Here is a 17,585-nt window from a genome sequence, read left to right on the forward strand (position 1 = left end):
AAAGGGTGGCTATATTGGTCATACAATGTTTTTGAAAATACACACATTTTAATTTATTGTCATTTTGTGTTACTTATTTGTAATACTTTAAAATGTGAGAAAGAAGTGAGTTGGGAGAAGTTATTTTTGTAATTTTGTTGCTTAATAATTCTGCCCACCATTTGTTGCCTAATAATTGTGCACCCTTATATATTCCCCTGAAAAAGATCAAAACTCACTGTTCACTGACTCACTGAGGTTCAATGATATTTTGGATTGACATAAAGCATTGTGATTGTTCAATAATAAAATAAATCTTGAGAAATACAATGTGCCTAATAATTGTGAAAGCAGTGTAAACTTTCAACAAATACATACATTAATCAATAATCTCAAGTAATCTTCTACATAAAACAAGAAAAATACAATGCAGTGAAACAACATAATAATACACCTTTTTTACCTTTTTTCAATCAAAACTGTAACACAACTAACAATATCAGATTATTGATCAATCTGATAATGAAATGCCATCTAGACAACTAACGGGGTAAACTGTGCCACATATTCTTCTAGCCCTACTAGATCTTAGATACGTTTGCTGTCTATTCTAGTAACACAGTATCAAACTTTTTTTAAGCAGAATGTACATAAATTTTTTTTCAAAGCAATTAAATCCAATTTCATTCCCTAGGTATCAAAAGGTCGGATCAGAACACACAAATGCACAATAACGACACAGAACACAGAAGATATGTTTTTAACAAAAGCTTGCAGGCAATAGTTCATACCGACATACAGAATCTATGCAAATACAGAAGGATTGAAAATTAAGAAACACACATCCAGTATTAAGTGATACGAACAACCCAACCCCTCCTACTGTTTCCCCTTTCATGTCACCAACTCATTCTGTAAATTTCTTTGGCAGTGGGGAAACATAAAATCAGCAGGGGATCAAATATTTTTTTCCCTCACAGTATGTGTGTGTTGGTGAGCTTTAAGGAAATACATTTGAGGGAAACATTTCCCACAGTCAGAACAGGAGTAAGGCTTATCACCAGTATGTATGCGCTGGTGAACTTTAAGGTGACCTAACTGAGAGAAACCCTTTCCACAGTCAGAACACGAGTAAGGCTTCTCACCTGTGTGCAGTCTTTTATGAATAGTAAGTTCACTCGATCTAATGAAACACTTCCCACAGTCAGAACAGAAGTAAGGCTTCTCACCTGTATGCAGTCTTTTATGAATAGTAAGTTCACTCGATCTAATGAAACACTTCCCACATTCAGAACAGGAGTAAGTCTTCTCACCCGTATGACGTTTTCTATGCAAAATAATTGCAGATGAAGAAGCAAAACACTTCCCACAGTCGGAGCAGGAGTAAGGCTTCTCACCCGTGTGCAGTCTCATATGAGTAGCAAGAACAGATGGTCCTAAGAAACACTTCCCACAGTCAGAACAGGAGTAAGGCTTATCACCTGTATGTATGCGCTGGTGAACTTTAAGGTAACCTAATCGAGAGAAACACTTTCCACAGTCAGAACAGGAGTAAGGCTTATCACCAGTATGTATGCGCTGGTGAACTTTAAGGTAATCTAATTGAGAGAAACACTTCCCACAGTCAGAACAGGAGTAAGGCTCATCACCAGTATGTATGCGCTGGTGAACTTTAAGGTTACCTAATCGAGAGAAACACTTCCCACAGTCAGAACAGGAGTAAGGCTCATCACCAGTATGTATGCGCTGGTGAACTTTAAGGTTACCTAATCGAGAGAAACACTTCCCACATTCAGAACAGGAGTAAGGCTTCTCACCCGTATGCCGTTTTCTATGCAAATTAATTGCAGATGAAGAAGCAAAACACTTCCCACAGTCGGAGCAGGAGTAAGGCTTCTCACCTGTGTGCAGTATTTTATGACTGTTAAGACCAGAAGATGAGATGAAACTCTTCCCACAGTCAGAACAGGAGTAAGGCTTCTCACCAGTATGTATGCGCTGGTGAACTTTAAGGTTACCTAATCGAGAGAAACACTTCCCACATTCAGAACAGGAGTAAGGCTTCTCACCCGTATGCCGTTTTCTATGCAAATTAATTTCAGATGTAGAAGCAAAACACTTCCCACAGTCAGAGCAGGAGTAAGGCTTCTCACCTGTGTGCAGTTTTTTATGACTGGTAAGACCAGAAGATGAGATGAAACTCTTCCCACAGTCAGAACAGGAGTAAGGCTTATCACCAGTATGTATGCGCTGGTGAACCTTAAGGTAACGTAATCGAGAGAAACACTTCCCACAGTCAGAACAAGAGTAAGGCCTCTCACCCGTGTGCAGTATTTTATGACTGGTAAGACCAGATGATGAGATAAAACACTTCCCACAGTCAGGACAGGAGTAAGGCCTATCACCAGTATGCATGCGCTGGTGAACTTTAAGGTCACCTAATTGAGAGAAACTCTTCCCACAGTCAGAACAGGAGTGAGGCTTCTCACCAGTATGTATGCGTTGGTGAATTTTAAGGCGATCGAATCGAGAGAAACTCTTCCCACAGTCAAAACAGGAGTACGGCTTCTCTCCAGTATGTATCTTAATGTGTTTTTTTAACAGTGATAGAGATGAGAAATGTTCTTCACAATGGGGACAGTGGTGAGACTCCGTAGGATTGTAGTCTTCCTGTTGTTTCTCTCCAAGTGTCTCCACTTCAGGAATCCCATCTGTGACAGACATGAAAAGGGATTTAGACACATTTTTGGACAGTATTATCAAGGATTCTAGCAACTAGCATTATTTCACATCGGAGTGATAGAGACGCATTACTGTAATGCGTAACGCGTTACTGTAATCCAATAACTTTTTTCAAGTAACGGGTAAAGGGATTACAATTGCAAAAACAGTACTTAGATTACTGTTACTTCTCCGTAAGCAAGGCTGCGTTACTGCGTTACTTAGCCGTGATTTTGTTTTCGTGAGACTGTCTCGTGTGAGTCATGTGAGAGACAACTGACAATGACATATGAGCGCCGCGAGTCTCGTGAGTGACTGACAATGATGACGTATGAGCGCTCGCACGACGTCAGTGGTGTGTAGTGGTAACGTTAGTGATAAGCAAGAGACAACATGGAGCGCGGGAGAGAGCAGGACCATTCAGCGTTTAATGCTTGAAGTACCAACATTACTTTGAGTTTGACTCGGTTAAAGCGTCCGCTGTACACTCTGTGTGGGAAGAAATTTATCTACAGTGAAAAATTCCCCCTCAAATCTGAGCAAACACCTAGCAAGCAGTCACAGGAATGTGAAACTTGCTGAAAAAACTCCTGAACCCCCAACTGACATGACCGCTGAGGCTACATCCGAGGGCCCCTCCCCTGCTAAACAGGTGAAAATAGACTTAAAAACGACGGAACTATTTCGTGCCGTTGAACTGAATAAGCGCGTCGCTGGCTATATTGTCGAGAATATCCTGCCAATTTCCACTGTTGACTCTGAATCGTTCCGACGCATAATAGAAAAAATACAGACCAAACACGGTGTTAAGCTGCTGCAGAGAAAGTCATTTGCAGGATACCTTGAGAGAGAATACGACATAATGGACGCTAATTTGAAGGCTGCACTCGGAGATGTAGACTTTGTTGCCAACACTGCCGACATCTGGACGGTGAATAACAAGTTTTATGGGTGTAACAGTTCACTGGATTAATTCCACTTTACAGCGCAACAAGGCAGCCCTAGCATGAAAGAGAATTAGAGGCAGGCACACCTATGATGTAATTGGAGCAGAGATTGAAGAAATCCATTCATCATATGGACTGCATGGAAAAGTTGTTGCCACTGTAACTGATAATGCATCTAATTTTGGCAAAGCATTCAGAGTGTGTCAGCCCTGTAATTTGGAGTCTGAATCTGAAAATGAAGAAGGTGATGATGATGAGGAACCGACCTTTACAGATGTCATAGAAACTCTTTCAACCGCATCTGGTGATGGACAGTTTAGCCTCCCTCGACACCACAGGTGTGCATCACACACATCATCATCATCATCATCATCTTCCGCTTATCCGGGGCCTGGTCGCGGGGGCAGCAGTCTAAGCAGGGATGCCCAGACTTCCCTCTCCCCAGACACTTCCTCTAGCTCTTCCGGGGGGACACCGAGGCGTTCCCAGGCCAGCCGGGAGACATAGTCCCTCCAGCGTGTCCTAGGTCTTCCCCGGGGTCTCCTCCCGGTGGGACGGGACCGGAACACCTTCCCAGGAAGGCGTTCCGGAGGCATCCAAAACAGATGCCCAAGCCACCTCAGCTGACCCCTCTCGATGTGGAGGAGCAGCGGCTCTACTCTGAGCTCCTCCCGGGTGACCGAGCTTCTCACCCTAAGGGATCGCCCAGCCACCCTGCGGAGAAAGCTCATTTCGGCCGCCTGTATCCGGGATCTTGTCCTTTCGGTCATGACCCAAAACTCATGACCATAGGTGAGAGTAGGAACGTAGATTGACCGGTAAATCAAGAGCTTCGCCTTGCGGCTCAGCTCTTCACCACGACAGACCGATACATCGACTGCATTACTGCAGAAGCTGCACCGATCCGTCTGTCAATCTCCCGTTCCATCCTTCCCTCACTCGTGAACAAGACCCCTAGATACTTACTTGCCTGCCTCAAGTGGAGGAGTTTAAGCATCACACACAATTAACCTCATTTCCACCAGTGATGTTGACAAACATCTTAATTCCTGTGCAGACACCAAGGCTGTATATAGGAGTAGTATTGCAAAAAGCCTCTGAACAGGTGGAGGAAGTCAGCCGCAGGAAACTAATGGTACCCACATCCACAAGGTGGAATTCCCTGTACAAGGCCATTTCCAGAATCATCCCAATTCCGATGAATGAGCTGAATCCCCTGTGCGTAAAACTGGGAATCAAGTGCCTTAATGAAAGGGAGTACATATTCTTGCAAGAGTACTGCACCGTGATGAAGCCCATGACCGTTGCATTAGACATCTTACAAGGGGACGAGTGCACCTATGGGGCTTTACTACCAACACTCACATGCCTGATGTCAAAGACACTTGCCCTGAAAGATGACCTCTCTAGAATGACAGCCAGCCTTCCAGATGTTACTGTAAAGGTAAGATTATTATTTGATAATTGATTTGGGTGGATTTGTTGAATTTATTATACCGCATTCATGGTGGGCAGATATTACACTTTGTTTTAAGTGAGTACAATTATTAAAATTATATAATGTAATAAAAGATAATTTATTCATCCCCTGTACAATATCAGGGATATTGATCATCATTAATCCTGAATATGAATCTTTACATCAATAGAAGATTGAAATAAAGAGGTCAGAACAGCCTCAGCCAAAATTAAATCTCATACAGTATTGATAGCACATGACATGGTTTAATTAGGTCAGTAGGAGAGCCCACAAAATAGTTAAAATAGCCAATTTATATAGTAAAATAAATATATTCTTAGTTATATCATATTGTATTTTACAGGCCATCAAAATTCGTTTTCATGCTGTACTGGAAAGCCGAGAAGGACATCTTGCAGCGGCCACTTGTCCCAAGTTCAAACTTCGATGGCTGAGAGATAGGAGGAGAGAGCATTTGAACTTCTAACAACAGAGTGTCGTAAAGCTGCTCCTGCAGCTGACAATGCTAATGTGTCCCAACTGGCAGCCAGCCCAACTGGAAATTGACTTTATTGATTTTGAGAACCAGCCCACAGAAAGGTTCTCAGCAGAAAATGAGGTAGCTGACTATTTAAGGTCAGGGTATGAGCTTGAGATTCTGAATCAATTCCCAAACCTCAAAAAGATGTACATGAAATACAACACTCCAACTCCAATCACTGTTTTACTCCGAAAGAAAACAAAAACAGGGCCTTGTCATGGTAGCTGGACTGGACTAACAGCCTAAATGTGGCATGTAACAGCATTCTATTTTGGTAATCTCGTTTTTACTCCTCTCTGCACTTCACTGTTATGTTAATAATTTTGAATATAGTCAGGAGGGAGAGATTTTCATTTACATTATTTTATTTCTGTATTTTGAAGGATTTTACCAAAAATATATATTTTTTTAAATGCAGAAAAATAAGTTAACAGAATAATTTTTTATTTCATTAAAATATGTTCAAATGTTCAACATTTTCTTCAAGTCTGAGACTTGCATTACATTTTTGCTTGATGCAATGTGCATAATATGGAAATTAAGAAAATAAGTTAAAAAAAATGTAATGTTTCATTTGATTAAATTTTAGATGATGGAATATGCAGAAATAATAGAATCAGGCTGAAAGGTATTGCTTTATAGCGTATTCAGGTCGTGCATCATGTTTTTGAAAACTAACTTAAAGTAACTAATAACTTTTTCCAAGTAACTTGAGCAACACTGTTTGAGAAAAAGCCTTTAAGTGTACCTGGGATTAGCCATGCGTGCAGAGACATGACAACCATTAGAGAAAGAAATGCAAAATATTTGCTGATTTGAGTGGAGAGCATGATTTTATATTTTGATGGAAGACAAAAGTTTCAAATAGATACGTTTATTGTTGACATGGACATGCTTTCTAAGAGTCCCTGACAGCCTGGAGGCCAAGAGAAACTTGGACAACTTGTTTAATGCACTCCTCTGTGCAGAATTCATGTCCAAGGCCTGAGTGATTGAGAAGGCCCACATTTTGGTATCTGCATTCCCAGATGACAGTTTAGGCCAGGGGTGGGAAAATTAAGTCCTGTGAGACAATTCCATCCGTTAGTAAAATAGTTTTGAGGGAAAGTAAAACAACTCACCAGCCCATTCTCATACATCATTCTCAAATCATTTATGACCCACAAATTAAAAGTGTGACCTTTCATTAAATTTCACAATCTGGATGTGGCCCCCGTGCCAAAAGTTTTGCCTTCCACTGGTTTAGGCAATCAACTAATTCAGTTCAAATTATTTAAGACTATCGATGATAAAATCCCAGCTGGACTGCAGAAATTATGGATTATAGCCTGCAATCTTTCATTAGAAATGTTGTTGTTGCTCTACAGATATGTCTGACTGCCTGTGAGTAACTGTGAGGGAGAACGGTCATTGTCACTTCTGCCCAGGATTAAAAACCGACTGACCAATAAGATATGTCAAAAAAAGGTCTTCAGGCAATTTTCTCTTATGGCTCGTAAACAAGGCCGCTTTAATGCCCACGCTAACATGGGCTGAAGATTTTTCTCAATAATGCATATCAAATGCAAACTCAATAATGGAGAGTGTGTGCCCAGAGAATGGCTCGGTTATTCACCATCATCAGGTAGTGTTTTGTTTGGCATGCAAAATATTTGGCGAGAACAAGGAAAAGTCAGCATTTGTGAGTGGGGGTTATTTTGACTGGAAACTTGCTAATGATTGTATAGCAGAACATGAAAGCTGTGACATTCACAGAAAATCCATGATCGCTTAAATCAATCAAGCAGCTGACAGTGGGACAGTGGACTCAGAACTCAAACAGTTCAATGAGTGTGAATACGGGACACAGGTTCTACAGAGAGTTGTGACTGTTGTGAAGTTTTTGGCTGAACGGGGTTTGAAGACTCCGACAATGGCAATTATTTGGTGTGAATGGAGTTGATCAGCCAGTTTGATCCTTTTTTAAAGGCTCATATTGAAAAATACGGAAACGCTGGCAGAGGAACCCCATCCTACCTCTCCCTGAATGTGTGTGAGGAATTCATACAGCTGATGGGACAGAAAGTGCTTGACGAAGTAATCAGCAGAGTGAAACTCGCAAAGTATTTTGCTATCAGTGTGGACTCCATGCCAGATATCACATGTGGACCAGCTGACTTTCATCCTGCAATACGTATCACCAGAGGACCGTAAAGTTCCTCCCTATTGAAAGCCACACCGGAAAAGCACTGTTCAACTCAGTTATTAGTGTTTTAGAGGAGATGGGCATTGACATTAATAACTGTAGAGGACAATGTTATGCCAATGCTAATAATATGTCAGGAGCCTACAAAGGCGTGCAGGTCCACATCAAGCAGATGTGGGGGCACATACCTTAAACCTGGTGGGGGTCAACAGTGTGAACTGCTGTAAGGAGACTGAACTGTTTGTTCAACTTTTCATCAAAGACCACTTCACGCTGGCAGATGGTCAGGGCAGGGTTGCAGCCCAATGATAATAAAAGAAGAGACTTTGAAATCGCTTTCTGACACAAGATGGTCAGCGCATGCTGTCGCAACCAAAGCCCTTTGTCAGAACTACGCAGGGATCCAGCAGTCGTCACTCAACATTGCTGATGATGAGCACCAGAATTTGAACACAAGAGAGGAGGCTAGGACACTGCACAAAAAGATGAACCAACTGGAAATTGCATTAATGAGCAACATGTGCAATGCCATCTTTCAAGGGTGTGAGAACTGCACTACAAGCGGTGGAATTGGATCTGTGCAATGCTGTGGATCTGGTTCGGTCGTTGCCTGAATATGTAGCAGGCCTCTGGGATCAGTTTGATAGCTTTGAGACAGCTGCAAGGAACATGTCCCCCATTGTGTCTCATCAGTACAAAGCAGACACCCAGCGAAAGAAAAGAAAAACGAGACAGGCTGATTAGTCATCTGAGCATGAGTGTGAGCTGTCAGGCCGCAAAACGCTTCTGTACATCTGTGTATATCTATATCATTGACCGTTTAGTGTCAGAACTGGACAGAAGGTATCCGTCATACAAAGATGTGTGTGAAAACTTCAGGTTTTTTAAATGGGTTGCACTTGATTTCCCCCCAAGACCTCCGTTCAGCAGCATTGAGCCTGCAGAGAAATACAACAGTGACTTTGAAGAGGACTTTGTGGAGGAGGTGGTACAGTTCAGAGAATTTGTACAAGATGAAAATGTGAGCAGCACGTCTGCAGTGGAGTTACTGACATTTTGAAGAAGAAGAAAACTCCATAGTGTTTCCAAACACAGACATAAAAACACCATAGAATGTTTCCAAACACAGACATAGCTCTACGGCTATTCCTGACCATGCCAGTGACCAAGGCGAGCAGAGAACGGTCCTTCTCCAAACTGGGCTTGGTGAAAAATAGACTGCGATCAATCATGCAGCAAGACCGAGTCAGTTATCTCACACTGATGTCTACTGAGCATGACATTCTTCGTGATTTTGATTTTAAGGACATGATTAGGGCCTTTTCTTCAAAGAAGACCAGACGAAAGCACTTCTAAAAAGGTATTTATGTATTTATAGCTTGTGCATCTTTTTAAAATGAGACTATAAATCGAGGGGATGGGGGGCCTACTAAACCTCTCAGCCCCGGGGCCTAAAATTAGGTTAAGGCGACCTTGCTCTTAAAAGTGACCTTATAAAAACATTAGACATTGATGACATCGTGAAGGATTTTGCAAGTAGCGAACCCAGGAACAAATGCGTCATAATGTAAGACAATTTAATTAATTATACAGTAATATTATCTTTGATTTAACAGTGATTTCGTGAATTAGTGGTTTGCTTTGAGTGTGTAAGTTCTATGTTGTAAATCCCATTTCCAGGATACAGATGAATTGTGTTGACTACAATAGAGTGAATGCAATGTAAATCCTGTTGAGATGCAAGTAAAGGCGATAATTAAGCTATTGGTTTCATTTGCCGTTGGTGGTGTTCAGGCTTTGAAGGTGCTGTGCCCAGGGGCCCATTGTTTTATAATCTGTCTAAGATTGTTTAAAATGTTGAACCTTTTCTTTCATCATACACCACCTAAACATACCCTTTACTTTACTATAAATTCCAGGCAATCAACTAATCCTAACAAACTTCCTCCTCTCTCCTGTTCTCATTATAAAATACTATTTCTGGTATTTCTAATAAAGTATCTCCCCTTACTACTTTAATACCATTGCTTCTACTAGAATTCTAACCCTTTATTAATAAAGTTATAACATCACCTCTTCTTAGTTGTACACATGTCCACTATATTATTTCCCTCTACTTCCTCTGCTAACACTCAATATTAGAGTGAAACAGTGAAATACTTCAAAGAATTACATTTGTAGAACATAATTTTCTCAAAAACAAGGCAAGTGCATTTAGTCAAGATTACTTATTTTTATCTCTAGATTAATGATAATTGTTCAGTGATCTCTCCATAATTGACCAGCCGTTACTTTAAAATTAACTGTATTTGTGGGTCAAAGTGTTTTTGTTGCTCTCACATGAACAGATAGATAAAAGCAACACATTCTCAGTCTTCCAAGGTAGACCCACTTCCATTTCTGGATCCAGTTTCTGATACCGAAGAGAGGTCCAAGAGCTAAACTTTTCATTACTTCTGCTTTAGTTTTTATACTTTTAACTTATGTAGCCAAACGGGACTGTAATGTACTGAAGTCAGATTTGTTTAGTTCCACTAAAGAGTACTGCCCTTGGTAGGAATGTTAGACAAGGGCTGATGGGATTGCCCCTGCACAATGGGGTGGGAAACCTGTGCTAACTCCTGTCGTTGTACGTTGTGGTTCTTACGCCATTTTGTTTGGTAAATATTATTAATTATTATAGTTCCCAGGTTAGTGCTCAAGTAAGATAGTTGCAGATAAAATATTTACATTGTATCAATTTCATATAAAGGTGCATCTCAAAATTTGAATATTGTGGAAAAGTTAATTTTTTCAGTAATTAAAATGGAAAGTGACATCTTCATATATTCTAGATTAATTACACAGCAAAACATTTCAAGCATTTTTTTTGGTTCAATCATGATGACTACAGTTTGGAAATAAAAAATCCAGCATCTCAAAATATTAAAATGTTCTAATACAGAACTGTCGACCAGACATCACTGACCGACTGTAATGGACCGACAGAGACCGTTTGTCAGTGACTATCCCTTGTTAAAAAGTGTAGTGGTTAAGGATGCGGACCGGCAAACAATTGGTCTCGCATACAAATCTCATCACAGTCATCACAGTAGAACAAGTATTTGATACACTGCCGATTTTGCAGGTTTTCCTACTTACAAAGCATATAGAGGTCTGTCATTTTTATCATAGGTTCACTTCAACTGTGAGAGACGGAATCTAAAACAAAAAACCAGAAAATCACATTGTATGATTTTTAAGTAATTATTTGATCACCTTCCAACCATTAAGAATTCCGGGTCTCACAGAACTGTTCGTTTTTCTTTAAGAAGCCCTCCTGTTCTCCACTCATTACCTGTATTAACTGCACCTGTTTGAACTTGTTACCTGTATAAAACACCTGTCCATACACTCAATCAAACAGACGCCAACCTCTCCACAATGGCCAAGACCAGAGAGCTGTGTAAGGACATCAGGGATAAAATTGTAGACCTGCTAAATGCTGGGATGGGCTACAGGACAATAGGCAAGCAGCTTGGTGAGAAGGCAACAACTTTTGGCGCAATTATTAGAAAATGGAAGAAGTTCAAGATCACGGTCAATCTCCCTCGGTCTGGGGCTCCATGCAAGATCTCACCTCGTGGGGCATCAATGATCATGAGGAAGGTGAGGGATCAGCCCAGAACTACATGGCAGGACCTGGTCAATGACCTGAAGAGAGCTGAGACCACAATCTCAAAGAAAACCATTAGTAACACACACCGCCGTCATGGATTAAATTCCTGCAGCGCACACAAGGTCCCCCTGCTCAAGCCAGCGCATGTCCAGGCCCCTCTGAAGTTTGCCAATGACCATCTAGATGATCCAGAGGAGGAATGGGAGGTCATGTGGTCTGATGAGACAAAAATAGAGCTTTTTGGTCTTAACTCCACTCGCCGTGTTTGGAAAAAGAAGGATGAGTACAACCACAAGAACACCATCCCAACCGTGAAGCATGGAGGGGGAAACATAATTATTTGGGGATGCTTTTCTGCAAAAGGGACAGGACGGATGACTGCATCGTATTGAGGGTAGGATGGATGGGGCCATGTATCACGAGATCTTGGCCAACAACCTCCTTCCCTCAGTAAGAGCATTGAAGATGCGTCATGGCTGGGTCTTCCAGCATGACAACACACAGCCACAGCCAAACACACACCCAGGTCAACTAAGGAGTGGCTCTGTAAGAAGCATCTCAAGGTCCTGGAGTGGCCAAGCCAGTCTCCAGACCTGAACCCAATAGAAAATCTTTGAAGGGAGCTGAAAGTCCGTATTGCCCAGCGACAGCCCCGAAACCTGAAGGATCTGAAAAAGGTCTGTATGGAGGAGTGGGCCAAAATCCCTGCTGCAGTGTGTGCAAACCTGGTCAAGAACTACAGGAAACGTATGATCTCTGTAATTGCAAACAAAGGTTAATGTACCAAATATTAATTTCTGCTATTCTGATGTATCAAATACTTATGTCATGCAATAAAATGCTAAATAATGACTTAATCATACAATGTGATTTTTTTTTTAGATTCCAACACTCACAGTTGAAGAGTACCTATGATAGAATTACAGAATCGTACATGCTTTGTAACTGGGAAAACCTGCAAAACTGGCAGTGTATCAAATACTTGTTCTCCCTACTGTAAATTATAGGAAGCCTAAAATAAAACTTTATTTTGAGACTATATCTGTTGGATTTTTGAAGTACGCATCCGTGATTGATTTTTAGGGTAATATAGGCTAGATAAAAAACCCTTGGGCAGTAAATTATTAAGGGTCTCCACGATTCTCTGGTTTCTTCTCTTGACAAAAAGGTCAGTATCTTCACCTATATCGATAGTTATTGTATAAATGTCATTCACGAACCAAAGAAAAACAAAAGTTTTGTGCCATGAAATAGCTTTGGCTGTGTTACGTTCAAGTAGTAAGAATAAGCCTGTTACTGGCTAATAAGCTGTTATAACGGCCACGGGCAAAAGCCATATATTTCATAGATGCCATTTGTGGTTGAGGTAAACCTAACAAGAAACTTCAGTCAGTATAACACAGTGGTTAATGATGTGTAGCAAAATATTAAAACTTGGAGCGATGATAATGCGTGAGAGAATAATCTAATGTTGAGCTTCTAGACAGTGGGCAACCATAAAGCACTGTGGACTAGTGGTTAAAGACACAGCCACTCACATGGGACACCTGGGTTTGAATCCAGTGAGGGCATCAACATTCATCACTTTTAATTGTGGGTGGCTGAACTAGGCTTGCCTGGATCGTTTTCTGGTTTGTCAAGTGAAAAGACGAGAGAATCATGTAGCCAGCAAAGGTTTTGTCCATCCTGAACAAATACTAATACTTCATTTGAAAATCCACCTGAAATAGTTGCAATATAACAGTAAACATTTTAATTTTTGGCTTCCCATAACGTAGCTACTGACGGTTGTAGCCAGAAAAGTTTGTCTATCCTGAACAAATCCTCTTTCGCCACTGGCTGTTTTACAGCTAATTAGCCATTCATGAATGACATTGATACAATATCTATCAATATAATGCCCTATAATGGTAAAAGACCTTAACTCGACAGAGTGTAGAAATTTGTTTTATTGTCCAGGCAAATTAATTGTAGGTAGAATATAGAAAATGTGTCAATTCTTTGTCTTTTTAACAAAGTAATATAACTACATAAAAATCTTGAACCCAAACTTGACCTTTGGCCCTTATTCGTAAGTTAATGTACTCTGCCTTTGCCTTGTCTGCAAAATAATAAATGGGTCATGCCAAGGCAAAAGGTGTCAACTTCCATTTGATTGCTCAATTGGTTGTGGATCACTTTATTAAATCTGTATAATGATAAAAAAAAAATACGTTTTTTTTTTTACCTCACAAACATAGACAGAGATGACATTGATCAAACCAAACCTTTTGCATGTGGGGGCATAACGTTTTGCAACCATTTTATAAAGAGCAAGGTATACTAACGCAACAAATATTAAAGGATACATCACTCGTGTTTTGGACAGAATTGGATTTAATGACAGATTAGGATACTCAAGAACGACTCATGTTATGTATTTAACTTGTTGAACGCCAGCGAGATATGTTCAAAAGTCATGTTGTGGATTTAACACTGCAATGCATTTTAAGCAGGTTACAAGAAAAATTGGCCATCTACTTAATTGTGACCTGTTACTGTTCAGCTCCTGTGTGTGTAATTAAGCTACTTAGGAGGGGAGTCTATGCCAACATGCATATTTTCCTTGGCTGTCAATGTCGGTCTGGCACTGACTAGCCTGCATGGCATGAAAAAATAATTAATAGTGTATGATTTACTATTACTTCCAGCTGGCAAGCCAACTAGTTATTGTTTCCAATGTTTTTTTTTTGCATTCTGATCGCTTATGGGTGAAGTATGTTTTTGTTTGTCAAGTAGTTAGCCTAGTAGTTGGTTTTGTTTGTCAAGTAGTTACTTGTTAGCTAACAACACATTTTTGTAGTTTGCCAGTCTATCCATCCATCAATTTATGTTGTAGCCTCATCTTATATTAATACATGGGCATAACAGCGTAACTTAGTAACTTCACTTCACTGATGCACAGCGAAACAAAGGCATAATACCTTAACTCAATTTAAGCACTCGGGAGGTGCAGCGAAACAAAGAAAAATAACCATAACAGATGTTACGGGATTCTATAGCGCTTTTGGAAGTTACGGAAAAGACAACACACTATTTTCAAAAAATTTACTCAAGATATTTGTCCACATGATGGATCACATCTTTAAATGTTCCAAAAATTACAATAATTAATTTTCGACCACAGATAAACTTAGTTTACTGCACAGCAGTATAGGTGACAATAACTAACTGTTTTGTGAAAAGACGAGAGAATCGTGTAGGCAGTGAAGCATTTGACTATTCTTAACTAATTTCAATATCCATCAGAACTGTTTTAATTTATGCTTCCTTTAACATAGCTACTGAATGTTGTACACAGTGACGTTTTTGTCTGTCCTGAACAAACCTTAAGGAATAATGTGTTTTGACTGTGACAGGAGTCGAACATGGGACCTGTTGATCCAGTCTTCAAGGCCAGCTCAGTTTACGCGGTCCGGCAAAACCAACAAATTATTACACTGAGAATGACAACGTTAAACCAGTTATTACCTTGAGTGAGTAAATCTCCCTCTCCATTATTAATGATAACCACATTCTTCTCCTCCTCTTCATCTTTAATGGTAACATTCAGCCACAGTGTTTGACTTTTGTCCTCCAGCTTTACTGATGTCATCTCTGAATCCCTCAATGCCCACTGAGCTTCACAATCAGAATCCAGTGATTCTTGTTTGGGCTCAGTGTGGAAGGAGAGCAGCAGGCTGGGTTTGTCCTCCCTCTCCTAAATTAAAGACCAAATCAGAGCCATCCATGACAAATTCATGTTTGTTAGAAAATATGATCACAATGGGGAAAAATAAAAACAATCACGATCATAACAGACCTGTCCCCTACATGAGGTGCACTTTCCTTAACCTGACCCAAGAAGAGGGAAACTACTTTTCAGTTATATCACAGGATATCATTTCCTTGTAAAGTGACAACAAATATACTTATTGAACAATACAGTTGTGAGAAATTGACAATTTTACCTTTTTGATTATCAGTTATAAAATTTATTAAAAATGAATGCTAGAGCATCCCGGTTGAAAGGTATTAGGATAAATCTGACAAAAGTTAACTCCTTCCATTACTTTTATATAAATGTATATAAAATGTTTCCATTGTCAGAATTCTAAAGTCAAAAAAGGAAAACTATTTAGAGACAATTTACCTTATTTTCTTTTACCCTGTTTTCAGACTTACATTGCCAACAGCCCACGGCTCCCTTACCCCGGTATCCAAATGGTACCCAGGTGCTAATCACCCCTCACTGAATGTATGACGTCAATGGATGAATGATCAGAGCCTTGGTTGAATTTCAAAGGAACTTAATTAGGCTAGTATTGAAACATAATAAAAACCCTAGGCTATAGGCTACTTATCACAATACCATTTTTCAATAGGAGATTCGGCTTATTGTGTAGGTTTATTCATCAAATGTAAATCTACAAATGTAGGTTTCTAGATTAGGTATCGGGAAAGATTTCAATGTAAAAGTATCTTAATGTTTGCATAGTGAAAGCTTTTTTTTAATGTAACTGTTCTTTGTTTGTGCATACATTTCATGTGTAATAAATATAACTTAAACTTGAAAGCATTTGTATTATCGCATAGGCCTACACACTTGTTGTGGTCCCAAATACTCAAACAGCGTTGCTATATGGGAATTTGTTTTTAACCCTCAAGGTTGTCGCTGTAAAATGAGAATTTGTTAAAATATCAGACGTTCCAGGCCACATACAGCCACCGTGAACACTATGGACAAAACAGAGCTATTAAATAGCACATGCCAGATTGTAATATTACCCATAATAGACTACTGGTGTAATGTCGTTATGCAGTCCTAAAAAAACATCTATGTACTTTTATTTTGAAAATAAAATCAGGGTTGACAACGCTTTGGTAGAGCACTGGGCCAGGCGTTCAAACTTATTGTTGCTATCGTTACAGTTTCGAAGAGCAACGTTCGGGTCATATATTTGCAGATGCCAGATTACTGAGAAAAGTTTGACCGATTTGTAAGAATTAACATTGAGACGTAAAGTAAGAATGTAATGTCGTAAAAGGGTGTTTGCGCGTTTACAGATCTAATTTCGCGCGTGTTTTACGTAAGAACTTTATTACGACCATACCAATTTACGAATGTATTTTCTTACGATCCTAACAACACGTACGCTTAATCTTGCAGATAGCTAACTCCACAGAACAGCACCATTTCATAGGTCAAAGTTGTAAAATAAGTTGGTCTTAAAAAACACATTTTAGCAAGACGGAGGTGCACAGCAGGGAAGGGTTACAACGCAGAGTAAACAAGAAAGAGACTGTTCTAACCACTTAACGTGTTAGCGTAATTGATAAATGTTGGAAATTCACGAAAAGTTCCTGATGCCTTGAAAACTATTAAACCAACTGCTCCGTAGGCTTAATGTTTTGGCAGATGTCTAACTCCACAGAACAGGACCATTTCATAGATCAAAGTTGTAAAATAAGTTAGTCTTAAAAACAATAGGCTATTTTAGCAAGACGGAGGTGCACAGCAGTTAAGGGTTACAACGCAGAGAAACAAAGAAAAATACTGTTCTTTAACCACTTACCATTTTTGCGTAATTGATCTATGTTCGTAATTCACGAAAAGTTCCTGATGTCTTGAAAACTGTTAAACTGATCCGAGACCTACACGTGAAAATTATTTTTCTTCTGTAGGGTTTAATTATTTTTCTTCGTTGGCATCCAACGTTATTGGTGCATTACCGCCACCTACTGTGGAGTGTGGGCCAGCTTCAGGGAGAACCTAAATTCTCCCTGCCAACCCAGTTTCTCTAAGGAACACAAACAGACATCTACCCACTGCACCCGAACACGCCCTCCCCCGGTCCGACCTGTCCCTGGGTCCTTTGAACCATCCGTGATCACCACTACACTCTCCGGGTACCCACCCTCCAGGCCCCTCTTAACCACCTCGCCAAAGCAGAGGCCCAACCGATCCTCTCTCACCATCTCCAATAATCCCAGATCCTCCACTGGAGGCAAAAGCACCCAAGATTCCCCCTGAATCTCTAATCTGTCAGATCCTTCCCAGGCTTCCTAAAAGGCAC

General features: G+C 40.1%; 2 protein-coding genes across 2 annotated transcripts in view; one reads left to right on the forward strand and one right to left on the reverse strand.

The window, feature by feature from the left end:
• The window catches only part of LOC109615482 (zinc finger protein 501-like), a 1,152,720-nt gene that overhangs the window by 214,858 nt on the left and 920,277 nt on the right, over positions 1-17,585 (forward strand). The gene's annotated exons all lie outside the window — the stretch shown is intronic.
• Positions 437-17,229, reverse strand: LOC109615440 (zinc finger protein 260-like). The gene is made up of 3 exons (XM_029123476.2): positions 17,085-17,229; positions 15,001-15,229; positions 437-2,690 (listed from the first exon to the last, which is right to left on the reverse strand). Exons 1-3 carry the CDS (start codon positions 17,085-17,087, stop codon positions 937-939), a joined length of 1,986 nt encoding a protein of 661 aa, XP_028979309.2. The 5' UTR covers positions 17,088-17,229; the 3' UTR covers positions 437-936.

This window comes from Esox lucius, chromosome 11 (genome assembly GCF_011004845.1).
Source record: "Esox lucius isolate fEsoLuc1 chromosome 11, fEsoLuc1.pri, whole genome shotgun sequence".
Lineage (NCBI taxonomy): Eukaryota > Metazoa > Chordata > Actinopteri > Esociformes > Esocidae > Esox > Esox lucius.